This window comes from Taudactylus pleione, unplaced genomic scaffold (assembly GCF_031769625.1).
Source record: "Taudactylus pleione unplaced genomic scaffold, aTauple2 ptg000127l, whole genome shotgun sequence".
NCBI classification, from domain to species: Eukaryota; Metazoa; Chordata; class Amphibia; order Anura; family Myobatrachidae; genus Taudactylus; species Taudactylus pleione.
In genome coordinates this window covers 22,357,286-22,380,468 of record NW_028284529.1, presented here as the reverse complement: position 1 = coordinate 22,380,468, position 23,183 = coordinate 22,357,286, and the positions used below count along the sequence as shown (strand labels likewise).

Here is a 23,183-nt window from a genome sequence, read left to right as displayed (position 1 = left end):
CTCCAAATATGTCCACACTCCTGTGGATAGACAATAAGTGCAAAATGAATAATTACTGAACTGTTAACAAGTGACCGGTATACAGTGTAATATATAGGTAATGGTATCTACCTAGAGGCTCATCAAGTTTGCATATAGAGCCCACTGGCGGTATATAGCTCATATACAGTCATCAATGTCTGCAAAGTGACAAAAAGAAGTAATCAGAGCACTTGTATGGACACTGGCATGCAGTGACAGTACTGCTTACCTTACTGATAAACAGCGTGAGGATAAAGGGTAGATGGCCAGATTAGATGTGGAGTGGGCACGTGTACCGCCGGCGTCAGCAGCATATCAGCTGTATGGCGCTGCACGGCTATTAAGCCCGCTAGCCGGAAGTCAGTGTTACAAGGTTGACACTTCCGCGTGTCAGCCTGACACACATGCAGACGGTCGCCGCAAGTGGTCAAAATAGAGAATGTAGTATGCAGGGATGGCTGATAGCGTGTTCTACTAATATTATAAATACCAGAGGGAGATATAGTGTGCGCACTATAGTATATATTGTATATGTTTTAAGTATTTGTTAAGGAGCCTACTATGACTAACAAATATTACTACAGGCATAAATAATTCAACAATGTTAATATAGTCTAACTCATGGAGGCAAAATCAATATGCGATATAATAAACATGTATTTATTATATAAATATGAAGAACATAAGAAGTGGAGTGAAGGGAAATTTTACACAAAAATATATAGATATTAAGAGGATGTGGCTTACAAAACTTTAGTACACATGCCTCAAGTTGGAAATTTTCAGAGAAAAATACCTAGAGGATTATGTTCGTTTAAACCTCTAGGGATCACTGTGTCCAGTGCATGGATCCAAAAGCTTTCTCGTTTTTTTAACGACAGGAGCCTATCTATCCCTGGTTTTGGAGGAATCCAATCAATGAGCTTACACCTGAGTGTCGCCAATTGATGGGACTTTTCAAAAAAATGTCTGGCTACCGGCTTGTCGATTTTGCCCGTAGCATATGCTGCTCTGATAGAGGCTCTATGGTTGGCCATTCTATCGCGGAACCTACGGGCCGTGAGGCCCACATAATATAAGCCGCATGGACAGATTAAAATGTATATCAGATGGTCAAGAGCGCAATGTAATCTATACTTGATTTGAATTAACCGTCCCGAATGCGGGTGTGGGAAGGTCGGGCCAACCATCATAGAGGTGCAAGTCACACAGCCACCACATGAGACACTACCTGGTCTTTTTACCATGATTTCCGAGACAACATTAGGTTTACCAGGATAGAGGCATGGTCTCATCAAAATTTGTCTGAAATTTGGACCCCTCTTATATGCCATCATCGGTGGTGCCATATTATGGAACGGTAGCGTCTTGTCACTAGTGATGATGGGCCAAAATTTCTTAAGGGATTTCTGTGTCGATTGAGCCTGGGCATCAAACGTAGTAGTAAAAATGAGACGTGGTTTATTCTTACGCATTATAGCCCCTCCAGTGTGTTGGGCCAGAGCGGTATCACTTGCCTTCTGTAGACATTTAGACAAGGTAACTTTTTTATAACCTCATGCCAGGAATCTCCTAGTCCTCTCAGCCAATTGTAATTCCATCTTGTCAGCTTCAGAGTTGATATGTATAACTCGTAGATATTGCGACAATGGTAAGCTGTCCATCAATGCCGTAGGGTGTTGGCTCGTGGGTAATAAAGCTAAATTCCTATCTGTGGCCTTTCTATATAGAGAGGTTGTTAGTTTGCCATCAACGACACCAATAGTGACATCAAGAAAATGAATTTCACTCATACTTAATTCATATGTAAAGCGGATCGGTGAATCCAGCATATTAAGATTGGATACCATTTGTTCAAAAGAATCAGCTGTGTCTTGCCAAAGAAGAAAAATATCATCAATAAAACGGCGGTAGAATTTAATCTTATCGCCGTATTTAGAAATATGTTCTTGTTCATATTTTGCTATATATATATATTAGCGTATGATGGAGCTAAATTAGAACCCATCGCAGTCCCCGAAATTTGCATATAGTAACCATGCTTATATTGAAAGTGGTTATTGCATAACACAAGTGTAGCTAATTCTACTAGAAAATCTGTAGGTCTATGCATATTGGACCTAGTCATTAGAGCTTCCCTTAATGACCCTATGCCCTCCTGGTGGGGGATCACAGTGTAGAGTGACTTCACATCCATAGTGGCTAATATTATATTATCCAATCCATCAATACCTCTAATACACTGTAACAGATGTCCAGTATCCCTGAGATAGGTGGGATGGTTACACACTAGTGGCTGTAATTCACTATCCACAAAAATGGCTAGTGGTTGAAGTACAGAAATGATCGCCAACAAGGCCCCTCGAGTATATAACAATTTATCTCCCGAAGAAAAAAAAGAGCGTTACAATCTTTAAAAGAAAATCCATATTTAGTCATTAGACCCACCGATAAGGGCGGTGCAGTAGTATTGCAGGATTGGACAGACTATGATGCCGAAATTATGTCCCTATGGACGTGAAGTCACTCTACACTGTGAAGCGCTGTCCAATGAGTTCTGAAGCATTTGACTGAATATGAGCATATAATATTGCCCGAAATACTTCAGAATTCATTCTGTCAGCAGTCACATCATCAATAAATACAAGGGAACCAGTTGCATTGGCAGCCATACATGCCAACGCCATGACACTACTACCACCATGCTTCATTGATGAGGGGGTATGTTTTGGATCATGAGCAGTTCCTTTCCTTCTCCATACTCTTCTCTTCCCATCACTCTGGTGCAAGTTGATCTTTGTCTCATCTGTCTATAGGATGTTGTTTCAGAACTGTAATGACTGTTTTAGATGTTGTTTGGCAAACTCTAATCTGGTCTTTCTGTTTTTGAGGCTCACCAATGGTTTACATCTTGTGGTGAACCCTCTATATTCACGCTTGTGAAGTGTTCTCTTGATTGTTGACTTTGACACATATACACCTACCTCCTGGAGAGTGTTCTTGATTTGGCCAACTGTTGTGAAGGGGTTTTTCTTCACCAGGGAAATAATTCTTCTGTCATCCACCACAGTTGTTTTCCGTGGTCTTTTGGTGTTGCTGAGCTCTCTGGTGCGTTCTTTCTTTTTAAGAATGTTCCAAACAGTTGATTTGGCCACACCTAATGTTTTTGCTATCTCTCTGATGGGTTTGTTTTTTCAGCCTAATGATGGCTTGCTTCACTGATAGCAACAGCTCTTTGGATCTCATACTGAGAGTCGACAGCAACTGATTCCAAATGCAAATGTCACACCTATAATCCACTCCAGACCTTTTACCTGCTTAATTGATAATGAAATAACGAGGGAATAGCCCACACCTGTCCATGAAATAGCTTTTGAGTTGATAGTCCCATTACTTTTGGCCCCTTAAAAAGTGGGAGGCACATATAGAAACCGTTGTAATTCCTACACCGTTCACCTGATTTGGATGTAATTACCCTCAAATTAAATCTGAAAGTCTGCAGTTAAAGCACATCTTGTTTGTTTCATTTCAAAGGAATTGTCGTGGATAAATAGAAGCCAAAATATGAAAATTCTGTCAATGTCCCAATATTTATGCACCTGACTGTATGTATGTATGTATGTATGTATGTGTATATATATATATATATATATATATATATATATATATCTACACTACCGTTCAAAAGTTTGGGGTCACTTAGAAATTTCCTTATTTTTGAAAGAAAAGCACTGTTTTTTTCAATGCAGATAACATTTAAATTCATTCAAAAATACACTGTATACATTGATAATGTTGTAAATGACTATACTAGCTGGTTTTTGAAGGAATATCTACATAGATGTATACAGACGCGTTTCCAGCAACCAACACTCCAGTGTTCTAATGGTACATTGTGTTTGCTAAGCACATTAGAAGACTAATGGATGATTAGAAAACCCTTGTGCAATTATGTTAGCACAGCTGAAAATGGGTTTGCTCGTTAGAGAAGCTAAAAAACTGGCCTTCCTTTGAGCTATAGAGTAGAGTATATAGAGTATATGGAGCATCACATTTGTGGGTTGGATTATACTCTCCAAAAGAGAACTTTCTTTTGGAACTCGACAGTCTATTCTTGTTTTTAGAAATGAAGGCTATTCCATGCGAGAAATTGACAAGAAACTGAACATTTCCTACAACGGTGTGTACTACTCCCTTCAGAGAACAGCACAAACAGGCTCTAACCAGAGTAGAAAGAGAAGTGGGAGGCCCCGGTGCACAACTGTCCAAGAAGACAAGTACATTAGAGTCTCTAGTTTGAGAAATAGATGCCTCATAAGTCCTCAACTGGCAGCTTCATTAAATGGTACCCGCAAAACGCCAGTGTCAACGTCTACAGTAAAGAGGCGACTACGGGATGCTGGCCTTCTAGGCAGATTGGCAAAGAAAAAGCCATATCTGAGACTGGTCAATAAAAGGAAAAGATTAATATGGGCAAAAGAACACAGACATTGGACAGAGGAAGATTGGAAAAAAAGTGTTATGGACAGACAAATCGAAGTTTGAGGTGTTTGGATAACACAGAACATTTGTGAGATGCAGAACAAGTGAAAAGATACTGGAAGAGTGTCTGACGCCATCTGTCAAGCATGGTGAAGGTAATGTAATGGTCTGGGGCTGCTTTGGTGCTGGTAAAGTGGGAGATTTGTACAAGGTAAAAGGGATTTTGAATAAGGAAGGCTATCACTCCATTTTGCAATGTCATGCCATGCCCTGTGGACAGCGCTTGATTGGAGCCAATTTCCTCCTCCAACAGTACAATGACCCAAAGCACACCTCCAAATTATGTGAGGACTATTTAGGGAAGAAGCAGGCAGCTTGTATTCTGTCTGTAATGGAGTGGCCAGCGCAGTCACCAGATCTCAACCCCATTGAGCTGTTGTGGAAGCAGCTTAACCGTATGGTACGCAAGAAGTGCCCATCAAGCCAATCCTACTTGTGTGGGAGGTGCTTCAGGAAGCGTGGGGTGAAATTTCTTCAGTTTACCTCAACAAATTAACAGCTAGAATGCCAAAGTTCTGCAATGCTGTAATTGCTGCAAAAGGAACATTCTTTGACGAAAGCAAAGTTTGAAGGACAAAATTATTATTTCAAATAAAAATCGTCGACCCCAAACTTTTGAATGGTAGTGTATATGTGTGTGTGTGTGTGTGTGTATATATATATATATATATATATATATATATATATATATATATAGGCAAGTATGGATTGTAGTATGAAAACAACTGAATCTTGTTAGAAGAAATATGGAGTCTTTCCAAGTATGAATGCAGGAACTCTACACTATGTAGACAAAAATGATTGGATACCTCCGCGCAAATGAAATGCATGCCATTCATATCATTGCACATGAGTTCCAAATGGCCACTAATGTGGCGTTTTCGACAAGAACACTTCATAGGGAGGCCCATGCACTTGCAGTTCTATGTAAATTACAAATATTTTTATCAGGACGACAATGCCACCTGTCATGTTTCCAGGGCGATGCTGGACTGGTATACAGAAAATTCGGTAACCCGGATGGACTGGCCAGCTCAGAGTCTAGATCTTAACCCATTGAGAACCGCTGGGACGAATTGGAGTGACAGGTGCATTCTAGGCTGACTCAACCTTCTTCAGTGTCACAGTTGGTCACTGTACTTAAGTCGGAATGGCAAAACTTAACGCCTGCTGCTGTTCAGGAACTTGTGGACAGTTTGCCAAGAAAGGTGTCTGCAGTAATCACTGTACATGGTGGACCTACTTATGTCAATAAAATCTTGTTGATCTATTTACTGTCCAATCACTTTTGTCTACATAGTGTATACACATGTCAATGACTGCAATGTGCAGGAAAGACATCTAATAGTTGATAACCCTGTCCAACCATCATCTGGCTCTAAAGGAAAATTATAATATAGCTCAATAAATAGAATTTAAAACTTCAGTGATCAGAAGACTAAGGGCTGGATTCAGAGTTGTACACTACGTTTTCGCAGTTAAGCGATAAGTAATTTGCGCATGCATCTAAGTCACACTGGGCATGCGTCAAGGTACATAACCATAGTACCTTGCAGTGACTTTTTACTCGCAGTATGATTGACAGTCAGGGAGCATTTGAAGGAGGTTAACGGGGAGTGGAATAAAAGAACGCTGGCATGTCGTGACCTTTTCGAGGGCGTCACATCCTGCATCTGAGCTAGGACATGCCCCTTCCAAATCTACATCTCGCTGCACATTTTAAATCTGCCTCACCTGCAGTATAACATAAAAAATGTCTGTGATGTCTCAGTACACACGGCCATTCTACATGACCATAGGGCTACTCAGTACACCGATAATTGAAAGATCTGCGACCAATGCTGCATCTTTGTATGCAGATGCTTGGATCTGCAAAGCTGTAGCTGTGTGTTTCAATACATTCCTCCATGCTTGTATCATTTGCATATTTTTGCACATCCGCTGCGTACACAGTTGCAGCAGGTGCGACATTAGCATAGGACTCTGAATTAAGCCTTTTAGTTCAGAAATTAAATTTTTTATAGCACACAAGTGCTATTCGAAGTGATTATAGTTCAAACAAATCAATATGAACCGCTCACAAAGAATAATATTTATGCTGTATATAAACTTAATGTTGAAATAGTGAGTTACAGATAAGACAAGTGTTTTATGAGTCATATAGATGCTTCAACAGCTGTGGGATATCTCATAAATCATTACATCCCTATTTTATTAGTGTAGTGCAAATAAAAAAAATAAATCATTATCTCTATTTAAGGTGGGATCAAACATTCAACCATAAGGATCAGTTCTTTAACTGTAGAGGCCACTTTCTTCCTATTCATTCTTTATTGCTGCAATGGCACTAAGGAATGTTTTTTGGGAGCAATGTAGCAATCTGCAGGGGTTGGGTACGGGATGCCAGCGCTTGTGATCCTGGCGGTCAGAAACCCGACGCCAAGATCCCGATAGGGTCACAATCCCGAAGGAAGGAGGTAAGTATATACTCTCCTTCCCATACCTCTACCCCTGACCCTCCCTCTGCGCAGCCTAAACCTAACCCCGCCTCCTATTTTCTAACCCTAAGCCTCCGCCTAGTGCCTAACCCTAACCCTCCCCCTAACCCTAATACTTACTGTTGAGATGCTGGTGCCAAGATTCTGACTGGAGTCAGGATTCCGGCGCTGGCATTCTGAGTGGTGGCATCACGACAGCTGAGATAATAACTACACCTCATCTTCAGTTGCCAGCACACAGGCTCAGATAATAGCTGCTAACACAATATGTTCTTGATTACTTACAAACATTACTTATTATAAAAGTTAATTAAATAATTCACACAAATACAGATTCTAAAATAAATGACAATGCTTTTACTTAAGGACAGCTTAATTATACATGTATTTTCCAGTGCAGACTCACAACAAAAGCATAGTGTCACGGCTCGGGTAATTGGGATTGGTGAACCCGAACTGGGTTGATGAATAGAGACACCTGGACCAGTGGGTAGTTGGAATTTAGATGGTTTAATGTAATTCTGGTCATACAGCTGAATGAGGACTTTAATATGAGATGTAGAATAATGTCCTCTATGCAGAGATACGCAACAAAAGATACTGAATAAAACTATAACACAAAAGTCTCTGGAGTACACGAAGTAATGTGTCGACAAGGACTGTAAACTTGGAACTGTAGAATTAGATGAGGAATATTAAAACTAGAAATAGAGTCCGGGGTGAGGTTTGCGGAATAAGAATTGGATACTTGAATGTGACTCCAGGGTGGAGTACGCTGGATTGGAGTGAGAACTTGAGTCTGACTCCGGGATGGAGTATGCTGGATTGGGTGAGCACTTTGAATAGGACTCCGGGATGGAGTATGCTGGATTGGGTGAGCACTTTGAATAGGACTCCAAGATGAAGTGTGCTGGATTGGGTGAGCACTTTGAATAGGACTCCGGGATGGAGTGTGCTGGATTGGGTGAGCACTTTGAATAGGACTCCGGGATGGAGTGTGCAGGACTGGAAGCAGGAGTACTCCTGACTGGAGTATACAGGAACTTGAGGCAGGCAAACTGGAAAGGAAACCAGCGGAGCTCAGGAACCAAGATCTTGCTGTAGCAAAGAGCACTATTGTACTGGCAATGAGATAGTCAGGGAAGGGCTTTTATACCCATGGTCGGATGCTGATTGGCCGGAGCAACTGTAGAGTGCTGCTGACTGGATGGATCTGGACCACCTGGCTTGATCCAAGATGGCCACGCCCATTATCCAGAGGTCTGACACACTGAAGTGCATGGAAGTGTGGCTGGGACACCTAGGCAACAGCGGAGATGCAGGAAACCATCTTCAGGCATAGGCCCCACTCTGAATTCCACTGACAGGAGCGGCCGGCAACTCAGCAAGGCGCGATGACATAAGCGCATGGGGAGATGCAGGGGTCTCAGCCGGAGGTCTCTAGCACGGTTTGTGACACATAGATTATATCAGCAGCAGTAGGGAATACTTGTGTGACACCCAGTGCAGAATACCAGTCAGCCAATTTCATACATACGTACGGCAACCGCATTGGCACCCCCAGACCCTCCTTGTGTGCTCTCTCTCCTCTGTTCTCCCTCCCTCTTTCTCTCATAAACTTTATACTATGATTCTGGCTATACCTCCTGTTAATCCAATGGGGAATATTAATTTATTTCATATTCGTACGTGCTAGGCCTTCATTGGTTATGGGTGTGTTAACCATAATATTGACACTTATTCTGTGTTGACTTTCTGTTCCCATGTAGAATGCTACAATAATTGCCCCTTAAGCCTTCAGCTGCTTATTGCAGACAAATGCTATCTTGATGTAACTCTTTTTTGTTTATAAAATTCCTGAGACTTGCTGTCTGCTGATCTGCACACATTAGAACTTGACACATTTTAAACCCATAATCCTAGAACAATGGCTACTGCAGTTTTAACCTACAGTATACATACCGCCGCAGTTAATCACACCTGCATAGATATAAACACTAATCTCTATATACTTATTAATACATCATTAACATACCTTTAGCTAAAATGTTAAACAAAATGGCTGTTGCATCAGACACACACACTTGTAGAGAGGAAGGAATGCCTTATCCTCTCTAGGCCTGAGGCCATTCGACAAATGCGGCCTTCTGCAGCTCACACAACTATACAAATATAATCTCAATCATTTCTATATGCTCTTAGTTGCAGTGCAGGAAATAAAAATACATAAACATGCATATATTCGTGAATTGCTGAAGGAACATGTCCATCCACATATTCCTGCGTTATCAGAGCTTTTCCCAGTAAACAGTAGAGAAAAACCTTATGCTATCTGTTTACTTTTTGGTTCAGACCAACTTCCTCATATATATGGCAGTCCAGCCACTTATGTGCAAAAGGAAAAGTTCAGATGTGCATCGTGGTCACTTTAGTTCCCTAGATAAGCATTGCAGGATCCCTTTCCTCCTGGTCTTCATACATAGGGAACTGTGGGCTAATGCCATTTGAATATGCATTCACAACCACAGGCAAGCTCCAAAAAGCCAAGCTGTAGCTTGCAAAGCAGGAGACATCTCTGATATCTTCTGCATTAATGCTTTGATAAATTAGTGTGAACACATGGTTTAGGGACAGAATTAGTTTTGATATCTAGTCCCCTAGATGTTAATTTATAATGATCATAATGCTAGAATTCTATATTTGCCTGATAAAGGGTTTGCATGATTTTGCCACCCTTTAAAACAGGCCACACTGTATTTAAAGGGTGACATATAATTGCAATTTTTCTATTTCTTATTTCTTGTCTTTATATATAAATATATAATACAGTAACTTGCTAAATTGTTTTCGCTGTTTGTTTAACTTATTCTGTTAGAAAAATGTGTTGTTTAGAGCTTAATTTTAAGACAAATTTTTAAGAGCAATAAGTCTGCACAGTTACATGGAACAGGTAGCTGCCAGCTTTGTGTGATCCGTATGTACACTAAAAAAACAAATAGGAATGGCCAAATACTAAATGTGCTTAATAAAATAACCCAAAATAATTTAGCAATTTCCATATGTATGTAACCTGATCAGGGTGTATTCAATACATTATACTTTACCAACACTTTATACCACAAATAAGCATTAACATAATTTTTGATGACTAGCTTCAAATTGTTTAAAATGCGTTATAATTTGAATTTATGTGAGTGCTTGTTAATAAAAAGTTTATGCAGAAAAAAAAATTATATGGTGCCAGTTTGATGAACCAGCTTTTTTACTGTTTTCCACTTTTGCAATATCCTATTATGAATTGTGTGAGACTTGTGTTTTTAGAAGTCTTATCTACATAATGTGTTCAGCTAAAGAAAACACTTCCTTTTATTCCCTATGTATTGCCTGCTAGCAGGTTGGGTATGCTCGTTCTGGTCTCACCTCGGATTGTCTTTATTTTCTTAGCAATCTCTGTTGCTTATTGTATATTTCTGGAACTGGCTGGTATGATGTTCAGCCATTGTTTCAGGTAGCAACTGTTAGAAAGAATGCAACTGTTGGGTCTTTCATATGATAAATAACTAATTTAAGACTGTATCAATGAATTATGATCTAAAAAAATGCATGTTTTTTTTTATGGGATTTCAGGCTAAAAAAAGAAATAAAATAGCAAGCTGTATGTTATTGTTAGAAAAGTAAATGTTTTCAGCAACACTACTGTATATCACAACAGTATACCTTTCACAGAGCGCAACCTATCACCATATATACTCATTGTTTTAGACCTTTGAATTTGATATACAGTATTATATTTAGAGATGCAATGAGGTGTGTAGCTTATACAGATGTGTCCTCGCACATCCTTGCTGCAATCGCACCAAACAGCGCCCTCTCGGTGCGCCAGGTCCAGTGAGACCCTGCTAACGCTGAGTGTCTCTTTCAATTTTTTTTTCTGTGTACAACTGAGTCTCTGAATCAGCATGCTGTGAAGTGCTACGATGCAGCAGCCACAGCTTGTTTCGCCATCAAGTTCCGTTTACAGACTCAGTTGCACACAGACATACAAGTATCGCATATCAAATGAATCCGCACAATCTCCTGGTACGCACATTGCATTGTGACATGGACACATGTTCGACAAAAAAAGATGCCCAACGCTAGCAGAGTTACTTGAGACCTGCCAGCTCACTCAAACCAGGTATGTCTCACTTTGTGGCGTATTGAGGATAGATGTAAGAGGACACTTCTGTATTTGTATATAATACTACTCATTTTATTTGCCAATACTACTAAATTTATCACAGGTATGTTTTGGTTGGTTAGGTTTATATATACACATCACTGTGACTTTACCTCTTCCACAGGACATAATAACAAATGTAACCTGTTTACTAGTTACAAAAATGTTCATAAGATACAGAAAATTATTTTTAGCTGCATAGTAAGATCATTTCCCCAATCCACGGGATGGACCCCACTGAATGGCATTTATATTGGTAGGTCGATAATAGTGTAGGAATACTGGGCAGCTTATTACTGAAAGATTTGTATGCGTACAAAATATAGTACAGTGAATGTTGAGTCGAGGTCGAGTCTCAACTATAATTGGGAAAGAACAAACAGTAGGTCATGTTAGGATGTACTGTAATGTAGAGGAAACAACGGAAACAGATATTCAGGAAAGAATGCAAAATATGTGGGATAAATGGATGTAGCAAAAATTGGTAGTTTAAAAATTATATGAGATGGAGGAATTGGGATGGGTGAGTGGAGGTTAGGATTCAGTGGTGTGCTAGAGCAGTGGATGGAATTGTGATGTATGTCATATGAAAGCATTGATGGTAAATGGTGAAGTCACTGCAGCAGGCATAGCAGAATGGGCCAATGGAGACCGAGAAGTTGGATGTATGGATAGGACTGCAAGGATTAGTTAAATAATACTGTGAGAAGGGACAGATACAGTATTCAGTATTGGTTTGAATGGTTTTTCTTTTTGGTACAATACTATATTATAAAAAAATATACTTTTGGTCTATTTCTATATTACTGTAAATAAGTTTTTAGTTAATTTTAAGAAAGTAAATTTAAATAAAGTAAAAAATATTTATTCCACTCATAGATGTATTAAAACTACTACTACTATTGCCATTTGATCCAAAATTGTTTTGGGGAAAATTGGCATAATAGGATTTTCCTGACCAGTATGATGCTTGGAGAGATTTTGGTCCCGAATATGTTGAACGCACCCTACGGGCAGAAGATTGCCTCTCCCTTTTAGTCAAATTTATTTGGGCCAAAAAGGTTTATGTTCTGGGGTATAGAAGTGGTGGGAGAAGTGAGCACCTTACTTCTTGGGGAAGTGCTTGCCAAGGAGTTTAGATGCTTATTTCTTTTTGGCATCCAACATGGTAGTACTCAGTAATACCATCTGTGCTAATGTCACTGTTGTGTATCACTAGGTTATTGCTTGGCTGAACACAGGTGTGGAGTGGTCCAGAGATGATCTAACAGATCTCTTCTATCTTCAATTGATCATCATCTTGGCACTCCTTATACAGTATAATCAGGTGCATGTAAATAAGGAATGGTCATCACTTAAAGCCCCAAATTCATTGAAGTACAAGCATACTGTTATAAATATTTCCATATTGAGTTAAGCAAAATAATCTAATATTTAGATCTGTAGAAAAGTAGAAACCCTTAAATATTTATATTATGATTGACTGTTCATACTACTGGTGATGTAAATGGTATAGTAGATGTTACGACAAAAATTGAAAACATTAGTTTGTACACAATTTGTAACAAATTTAAAAACCTTGAAAACAATTGCATGAGTGATAGTAAATACTTTTGAAGTAAGAAAAGCAAAATAATCTATATTATGATATATAGATATTATTATGATTGGTGCAGAGCTGGAAATATATATTTTATAAAGAATAATATTTTGGTACCTGTAATATTAAATGGTTACTGTATGCAACAGGGTGGAGCTAGTGATGGTTGTCCAACTTTTTTGAAAACATTTTTAAAAATGCTTCCCCCTTCATTTGAATTTGATTTTTCAATATGTGTGCTATTGACTCTAGAAATGATTGGGCATAGAAATGAATAAGAAAATCTCTGTCTATAGAGTTTTCCATTAGTAGCCAAATGGGAGTGTTATTAAATAGTCTGACATTTGGACACTCTGCAGGAGCTTTTAGTTGAATTCCAAATAGTCCAGTATATATTTTGTTTACGTGACCATAGCACTTCTCAGCTGCATTATTTCTTATTTCTTTACCATAATAATACAGATTTATAATGGGTGCACACAGGCTTCTGGGTTCAGGTGAGACCACACTGCACACCCTACACCCATACATTATCCTGTTGATGTGCCAAGAACCATACAAACCACTGGGAAAAAGCAGTCTGAGCAATTTTCCTGGAGATCTGCACATGCGCAGTACCGGGCAGAGTCCTCCCTCCTATTTCTTCATCCCTCCCCTTAAGCCCACTCTATCAGCAAATTGGTATACAGTACATTATTACTATGCCTACATTTGTAATTATGTATAATTGTTATTGTGTTACTTTGTGTACCTCGCTTTGTATCTTTGCTCATTGAGGTTAATAATAATAATTTTGGTTGTAGGTAGGTTTTATCAATATACATTCTGTATTGTTGTTTTGTCTTCATACTCTTTTGTTTGAAAGGGAATAGGTTGTCCCATTCTTTATTTCCGTACCATACCTTTAATATACAATGTTATAAATTGTAGTATTAATGCTCTACTATTGGAGGAAATTATAGCATTAGTACTTAATTAAAATGCCTTTTGGCCATACTATGCTTGTCAGTTTCTGTTAAATTCCATATCTTTTTTTTTTTTTCTTTTAGTCTGAAACCTATAATGATAACGTTCAGTCTTATTGGGAAACTGTATCAAGCAGTATTCCTACAATGGAGCAAAAAACAAAGCCCCTTGTCCCAGAAATGTGTTTCATATACAGTGAAGAGAACACAGAGTACTCGCCCACAAAATCCTTTATTGATGATGATGGCAGAAGCCCGCTTATTGTCTGCACAAGGTGTTGTGTTCAAGTTCATGCAAGTAAGTAGATATTCAGTCAGCCACTGGATTTCCTTTACAAATCACATGTAACTGTTGGAAGTTTCTTAAGCATAATATGTGTCATATTTGCATTTCTTAACCCCTTCACTGCCAAGTCTTTGTTTTTACTCTTTGGCCTGTTCATATTTAACTATCTCTGCAGCCCTGGCTAAGCTGTGCTGACTGTCACTCTTGTTCTGTTACTAATGCTCATGGCCGGCTCAAGGCCCTTTCCAGCTGAGTGCCCACACAGAGGCACCACCCCATAGTGGATGCACTCCGGCCACTACAGCCTGGGTCACATGCATCCACACCACCTCCTTGTAGCCTGGCCTGAATAGCAATGGGATCTTCCAGGTAGCTCAGACGCAGCCCCAGTGTGACCCTACAGATGGCGATGTCGTGGCATGACATCATAGGTCACATCATCCCACAGTGAATGACGCACTGCTCGGTGTCAGTGATCAAGCATAGTCACATATTACTCCGAAACCAGTGACATCCATGTGCTTTGCCTGATGGACTCTGATTTGATTATTGTGGACCCAGTTAGCACACAGTGAACTGTCATCACCAGGTAGAGTAGCTCCAGGGTGGGTACTAGTGCACTATGTAGACAAAAGTGATTGGACACCCCCACCCAAGCGACATGCATACCATTGCACACGAGTTCCAAATGCCCACTAATGTGGAAGTTTTGACAATAACACTTCATAGGGAGGCCCATACACTTGCAGTTTTATGGACACAACAAATGTTTTATCAGGATGACAGTGCCACCTGTCATGTTTCCAGGGCGATGCCAGACTGGTATAAGAAAAATTTGGTAACCTGGATGGACTGGCCAGCTCAGTGTCTAGATCTTTACCCCATTGAGAACCTCTGGGACAAATTGGAGCAAAGGGTGCATTCTAGGCCGACTCGACCTTCTTCAGTTTTTCAAATTCACCCTTAAAGTGTACTTAAAGCGGAATGGCAAAACATACCACCTGCTTTTGTCCAGGAAGTTGTGGACAATTTGCCAAGAAGGGTGTCTGAAGTAATCACTGCACATGGTGAACCTACAAAGTACTGAGGTCAATAAAAACTCGATTTTTTGCTGTCAGTGCCTACTTTTTGTACTACTAACTGGTCCCATAGAGTATCAGGTTAAGTGCCACCCCCTCAAGCTGCTCCTGTGCTATGTGCCTGGATAAGATCCCAGTAGGCGGGGGAAGGCTGGCCTAGGGGGGCAATCGCAGCGTGCCTACATCAGAACAAAACTATTGATATGAGAAAGCATTGGAACCCCACCATAGTTGGGTAAAACATTGAACATTGGAAGCAGACAATCAATGTTTCTAATGAACAGTCATTCAATTCCAATCCTTTTTCAGTAAGTAGTGAACTTTTAATTAAGTTCCCCTTCCCCAGATGCACCTATGGAGGCCTGTGGGTAAGTCCCACTTATTCTTAGCAGTGAATAGGTTAAGAGACTTTCAGGGTTCTGAGTTACTGTGTACCAAGTATTGTACTGCACTTGTTCAATTTTACATGCACTCTGTTATAAAAATGTTCCTACAGAAAAGAATTTCATGCACACGGATGTGCAGTCTCTTGAGTCAGTTTGTTGCATTGTGTTGTGACTAAGGCTCACATTTGAGCATAAAAGATGCTCGTTGCAAACCAAGTTGCACAGGAACCAGCGCGCAGAGAATGGCCTTTTGGTGCCACTGCTGCAATAGTGTAGGTGGACATCTGTATGCAGGGAATACGCTTTTGAATTAAACTCACAATCATAGTCCAGATTTTACTGTGCATAAAATAAATAATTCTATAATATAACCTACATTTCACTTGCCATTATTTTTTTTCTCAATGTACTATCTCATATTACATTCTCTACCTTTGAGACTAAAGACCTGATATTTGCCTCAAATGTCAAGGACACTCTGTCTTGGTTATTTTCCCTTTAAGCTTGTCGTGTTTTTGCGCCATACACCGCTGAGTTTCTTGAAGATTCAGAGACCAAAAGGGGCAGAATTCATTAATTAACTGAGTTCTCTCATTACAGGTTGTTATGGTGTTCCTTCCCATGAAATTCATGATGGATGGATGTGTTCTCGATGCAGAATTGGAGTTTGGACAGCAGTAAGTTGCATCATTTATTTTTAGACTTTAAGCATGACAGACTAGCATGAGAGAAGCGATATTCAACAGCCAGGAACTAACTACAAACCTGCTATTATTAAACAGAGAAATGGTCTTCTTTCTGTAACCACCAAATGACTACTCTAATCAATGACTGTTTACCACAAAATAAGCTACATCCATGTGATATGTACTAGTTTATTGAAGATCATTTTACACATACGTTAAACCTAGAACTATAGCAGACCTATTAATTATGCTTAATTAATGAATGTAAAACATTGTGGTCTGCAGTACAGTGGGCTAAATGTTTCCATATTTCATTTATATATAATCTTGATAATGCATTACTACTTTCCCTTACATTTTATATAGTGCACATTTTTATAATGGTAATAATGTTGGGCATGTTTTTGGATATATTCTTTGCCATAAATTCTGCAAACCTATTCATAATAAGTCTCATGTAAAATGGTACGTAAACTGCATATAAACCTATGTTTTATAAGATTAGAAAGTAATTTAGCAGTAAAGGAAATTGCTCAAAAACATATATTATTACAGTTAAATCCAGAGCAGCATATAAACAATGCAGATAAAATTTAATCAAATGAGTTGATGCAGTAACTATTACAATAGAACTGAAAATGAAATCCCCTAGTTATGTGGTTTTATGTGTTGGAGAAATATTTAGACCACTCAGAATGTCTCTGGCAGAAATTAAATAGAAACATGGTTGCCAAAGATGGTTCTGTTAACAAATGTATAACCTGTTAAAAAAAAGTACATTTGAAAAAAATTCACCCTTAAAACAAAACAAACAAAAAAACAAACTGCTGTATTTTCATCAGAAATCATAAGGTGAATATCAATAACGCACACTTTTGGATACCTGGTTATCTGGTCATGTAAAACAGATTTTGCAACTAATTAAAGAAAGATAAAGCAGTATTTTTTTGTATGGTTTTCACATCACTCTAGCCTTATCAACATACACTCATTGGGGGTCAATCCAATTACATGCGAAGGTAGCAAGTTGCTATTGCAACAGAGTACAAATGCCGGCAACGGCACCTGAACTCGCAACCCTCGAGGTCCCTTCTTGTGCCGAACATGCACATTATTGTACGCAGCCCTTTGGGGCTGCAAACTAAAATCTGCAAGTTCGGCATACAGCTGCACTTACTCACGGGTAATTGGATTGACCCCATTGAGTAGAAGTCTAAAGGACAGTAGAATGTGAATGAGGTTTAAAACTGAGGTGCTTTATAAAGTAAATGATGTCTTTGTACCAGTTGCACCTTTATTCATGGATCTGTTTTAAAAATTTTATAATAAATATGCATTTAAAGAAATATACTTTTTTCTTCAGGGTCCATAGGGATCCACAGGGATACCATGGGGTGTAGGTGGTTGGAGCTAACTGGGCACCAAACAGTCAAAGCTTCAGCACCCAGGATGCCCCGGCCTCCCCACTTATACCCCGCCCCTAGCCAAAGGCAGATCAGTTTGAGTTTGGTGCTGGCAGGAGTCTGTTGCACCTTTAGACATGGGGACTACATTAAGCAGCCCCAAGCTTTATTTTTATTATTATTATTATTATTTATTTTTTTTAACCGCAAGCAGCATGGGTGCTTTCTAATGGGCGCCTGTGCTGCTGCTCCAACTCCCAGCCGGTGCCGCAACAACAGTGAGCGGTTCGGTAATTACGGCGGGCACCAGCGGGGCTCAGCTAGCCGCTCCACTGGAAGATCCAGGGCTGCAGCAGGACAAACGGGGAAGACAGGTAAGGTGATTCCCTGCTTGCAGAGAAACGTGTATTTGGCAGTCCTTACCCTGGTTGTGGAGACCAGCCAGAAGACGCTGTAGTGGGGCGTCTGGTTCGTCCGCACCCCCACTAGACCACCGGGTCAGTTAAGTCTGGCGTCAAGGACCATTGTAGAGGCCAGCGGCACCCGGCGGTTGATGCAGCATCATCTGATCTTGTCCCAAATGATTCTCCTTCCTTTGGAGGTCCGGCTTTCCCTCTTATGGTGGCTGCAGAGTTTTCATCTGGACAAGGGTCACCACTTCTGGATTTTAAATTGGGAGCTTCTCACTACAGATGCCAGCCTTCGTGGATGGGGCGCGGTAACCGGTCATCATACTTTTCAGGGTCGGTGGATAACCCAGGAAAGTCGTCTGCCCATAAACATTCTGAAACTTCGAGCAGTGTACAGAGTACTCACTCTGGCACAAGATCTCCTCCAGGGCAACAACGTGACTGTGGTAGCCTACCTCAACCATCAGGGAGGCTGGGCTGAACATTATCTACCAGCAATCTCAGCAGTCTTAACTGGGAAGCGGACTTCCTAAGCTGTCAGGATGTACACACTGGAGAATGGGCTCTCCATCCAAAGGCCTTTTAACTCCTGGTGAACAAATGGGGCCTACTAGATGTAGACTTCATGGCCTCACATCACAAGGTCCCCAGGTACGGGTCCAGGACTAGCGACTCAACAGCCGCCTTCGTGGATGCTCTGGCAGTTCAGTGGGACTTCAATCTCGCATACCTCTTTCCTTCGATTTCCCTCCTCCCGAGGGTTCTCCGAAAATTCAAACAAGAAGGCGGCTCTTTCTCCTCGTTATCTCCTATGCCCGCAGGGTATCTGACTTGGCAGCGCTCTCCTGTCGCTTCCCCTTTTTGATTTTTCCTCCAGACAGATCTGTCCTCCATACCCGGACTGGTTACCTTCCTAAAGTGGTATCCCAATTCTATTTGAATGAAGAGATTGTGGTTCCGGGCTTCCAGTCCTTGGACCTCTCTGCAGGTGAAGCCTGCCTGGATGTGGTTTGTGCTCTTCGGATCTACGTGGATCATACCATTTCCTTTCAGAAATCAGATTCTCTCTTTGTGTTGTATGGCTTTCACAAACGGGGCTGGCCAGCTAATAAACAGACTGTGGCCCGATGACTACTCATGACAATCTCTAAGGCTTATGCTCAAGTTGATCTTCCTGTTCCAAACATGGTTACAGCTCATTCTACTAAGCCCGTGGGACCTTCGTGGGCGGTTCGCCATAGTGCATCTGCTGAACAATTGTGCAGAGCGACCACGTGGTCTTTCGTCCACATTTTCCTCAGGTTTTAGGCCTTTGACACCTTTGCCTCTCAGGATGCTTCCTTTTGGGCGACGGATTCTCCTTTCTGCTCAGGAGCATCCCCATCCTTAGGGGAAACTGCTTTAGGACATCCCTATGGTATCCCGGTGGATCCTTATGGACCCTGAAGAAGAAATTAAGAATTATGGTAGACTTAGCTTTGTTAACTTTATTTCAGCAGGGTCCATAAGATCCACAGGACGCCCATCCTGAGGCACCTGGCTTCATTGGGTATTTTTCTTTCGGTCACTGATTCCCTCATCTTCTGTGAGAGTTTCTCATGTGTACAGTTATTACTTCCCCTCTTTCCTATTCCTGCCTTGGGCTTGTCCACAAAACTGATCTGCTTTTGGCCGCGAGGCGGGCTATAAGTGAAGGAGGTTGCGGGGCATCCTGGGAGCTGAAGCTTTGACTGTTTGGTGCCCGGTTAGCTCCAACCATCTACACCCCATGGTATCCCTGTGGATCCTATGGACCTCGAAGAAAAACAGTTAAAAAAGGTAAGTCTACCATAACCCTTATTTCTTGGATATATAGCTCATCTACTACATTGTTGGGGAGAAGTGGAGTATTATTTTAGTTATATATGTACAAAATGTGGTAACAATTCTGTTTTTGCTGTGTTTCTCCTAATTCAGAGATTTATGTAAATTAAATATATAAGTTAATCTCCAATGTTTTGCAGATCTGTGCAGGAGCCGCACCGCCAGGGCCAGATTAACAATGGGGTGAATGGAGCTGCAGCTCCAGGCCCCCCCATAAAAATAGGCCCACAGTATTGGTGTGCTGCTGGAAACGGGAAAATGTATTAGTTCCGCCCACTAAAACCCCACCGGCCATCACCTGAAACACCCCCCTGGCCGCCCGTCCAGACAGGGTGTCAGGTACAAACGGCGGTGCAGTGGAAGGCTTAACAAACCCTCCCTGCACCACTTAGTGTTTCGGTGCCTCCCAAGCGCCATGTCTTAGGGTGAGGAAGTGGAGGGGGCGCCTGCTGCAGCCGGATGACCTTTTTTAAATGAAGGGTGGTGATGATGATCAATCATCACCATCCTTCACCAATGCCGCAGGCAGTGAACCGCGACTCTGTCTTCTGCTGCCCTGGCTCTCCTGCTGCTCTGCTTCGCAGCACAGCTGCAGGCTCAGTGACGTAGCAGCATGCACTCACTTAATGGGAGGAGGTAGGCAGGAGGAGTCTGGAGATGTGCCTGATATGCTTTTTAAGCAGGCATTCTTCTGGTGAGGAGCCTGACCGGTCACCAGAGCCAGCGCCCAGGTCGCTCTAGACACCAATTGTGTGGGAGGAAGATGAATGCTATGGTATACATCTAAGTTTTAATTTGATTAAATGCTACCCGTAAACGACCAATTCAATTTGAAAAGTATTAAATGAGTTCCATTAATTGACCACTGGACCTACACTGTCTGTAGCTGTGATGTCCTCTGTATTTTTTGGTGGCCATTGATGTTGTCTGTATTACATGTGGCACGTGTTGTAATGCTCTTTGTATTTTATTATATTATGCTCTCTATATTATTTCGCAGTCATTGCTCACCCCTGACCCTCTCTGCTACTCTGGCCCCACCAAACCTCTGTCCCGGCAGCCATTCTGTACATCTCCCATAATTACTATGTTTCTGTCGGCCTGACCCTCGTTCTCCTCCTCTCCTGCTACACTATGGCCTGTACCATCTTCTTAGCGCACATGCATGTTAGAGACAGGACAGACTTCAAATAATTATTAGATATAAAATGTGTGTATATTATTATTTAATTGCCTCTCTTGGCAGTTTGTTGCATCAGTGTTTTTCTCTTCACACATGGCAGACAGTTGCGGGCATTTGGGATTGCTAAAACAACAATAGCGCAGTGCTGCTACAGTCATCATTACAGAGGGCTATTTGGGACAGTACACTGGTTTTCCGGTGTTTCACATGCAGTATTTAATTTATATATACATACATGTGGATATAATGCATTGGGTTTTAGTCCCGATAATTATAATTTCTTATTGCCACTTACCAAGGCAATGAGAAATGTATGTACCGCCAGTATGCATCAAGAGTCACATGTAGGGACAATGGTTCTGAGCAGAGCCCATCCCTGCGATGTGTAAAAGTAAAGTGATCTCTTAAGCGATCTCTTTACTTTCAGTTTCTGGGGCTGGACGCGCTACTCCACATGTGTGTTCTGCTGACCACGCATATGCGAGTTAAGAGTGCTGGACAGGAATCTTACAGGTCTCTCTCCCGGTACTTTTTGCAGATTGTAGCCTATAGGCTGCAATAGCTAATGCCATCTTCAGGTGGCATTAGCTTACGTAACTTGGTAATTTTGGCAATAAAGCAGCCCCCATAGTAACCTATGGGGGCTGCTTTTGTGATTTTATCTCTGTAGACCCCTGTAGATACAATCGAGGGATATTTAATATTTGAAGGTACCCTCTTCTGCTCTTTTTTGTTGATGGTCCATTCTTCATATGAATGAAGATGGTAAGGATATTGAAGTGATTGAAGGTAGACGGTAGATATGTCCTCCTTTGTGCTAGACAAACGCCATGGCCAGGGCCGCCAAGGCGGGCCCCGGTAATAGGGGGCGTGGCCTAATCTCGGGAGGCGTGGCCACACCCCCTTGCCGGAAAATAAATAAAAAAAGATTTGCAGTGCCGCACGCCGGGGAGGGGGGCGCTCTGAGTCCCCTCAGCCCGGCGCAAAGCCAGGGGGGCGCGATCAGTGTGATCGCTCCCCCGCACAGGCATAGGAGACTGCTGTGGCTGCTGCTCGGCAGCCTCGAGCAGTCTCCAGCTGCAGCTCAGCACACGCTGTGTGCTGGGCTGCTGTGAGGGAGGGGGGGCGGAGTCGGACCCGGGCCCCCGCGGGCCCCTCAGGAAGCCCGGGCCTTGGTAATCTGTACCCGCTCCCCCCCCCTTTCGGCGCCCCTGGCCATGGCACAGGCCAAACGCCAACATGACTAGTCACAACCCGCAGTAATTGATAAACCCCCTGCAGTGGCACACCGTAGGCCCTTCAGAAATGTCAGCTCCAGGCCCACATGGACCATAATCAGGCACTGTGCATGTGCAGATCTGTTTCAGAGACGTCAATTGCAGTGCCCCAAAGCTGCAGTATCATTGAAATGCAGCTGGCATTTGGGGATGGCAGCAACAGGGAGCATTCCTAAAAACGGGGCATGTCGGCCCCGTTTTCCGGGCATGGCGAAGTCAGTGACTGAGGCCTTGGAAGCAGCTTCACTGGCCCTGGCAGCGTGACTTTGCCGGACATCCTGTGTAACTTGATGGTTATTCAGGTGTCCGATGTTCCCACAGTTGGTCCGATGCTGTGTCATCGGATGCAACGGCGGATCAGAGAACCCGGCAGCGGTCGTCTTTGCGTTTTTTGCGCATTTTAGCACAGCTGCTATTTACAAATGTCCATCTCTGAATCAGGCCCATAAACCACTGTGCTCACAGGGGAGTTAGCTAACCTTTCATAACAGGGAAATGGCAGGAATTGGTATGATTTACCAACATCCCGACAGCCAGTGGCGGGCTGGGCCGGGGGGCAGGGTGCCATGTGCCGCCCAGGCCGCAGCGTCATACGGGCCGCGGGCAGTCTGTGTCACTGTGACACAGACTGCACCGCGTGTGTAGCGCTGACCGGACGGAGTTTGGTCAGTGCTACACAGCACAAACACACAGCCTCCGGAGCCGGCAGCTGTGTGTTTGCTGTAATCAGCAGCCGCTGAGAGTCTGTCAGACTCTCATCGGCTG

General features: G+C 41.9%; 1 protein-coding gene across 1 annotated transcript in view; it reads left to right on the top strand.

Moving 5' to 3' along the window:
* The window catches only part of LOC148523863 (lysine-specific demethylase 4C-like), a 378,114-nt gene that overhangs the window by 224,800 nt on the left and 130,131 nt on the right, over window positions 1-23,183 (top strand). The window contains exons 8-9 of the mRNA XM_088472582.1: window positions 13,930-14,143; window positions 16,197-16,273. Coding sequence (XP_088328708.1) covers window positions 13,930-14,143; window positions 16,197-16,273 — 291 coding nt within the window. The remainder of the gene's footprint in view (window positions 1-13,929; window positions 14,144-16,196; window positions 16,274-23,183) is intronic.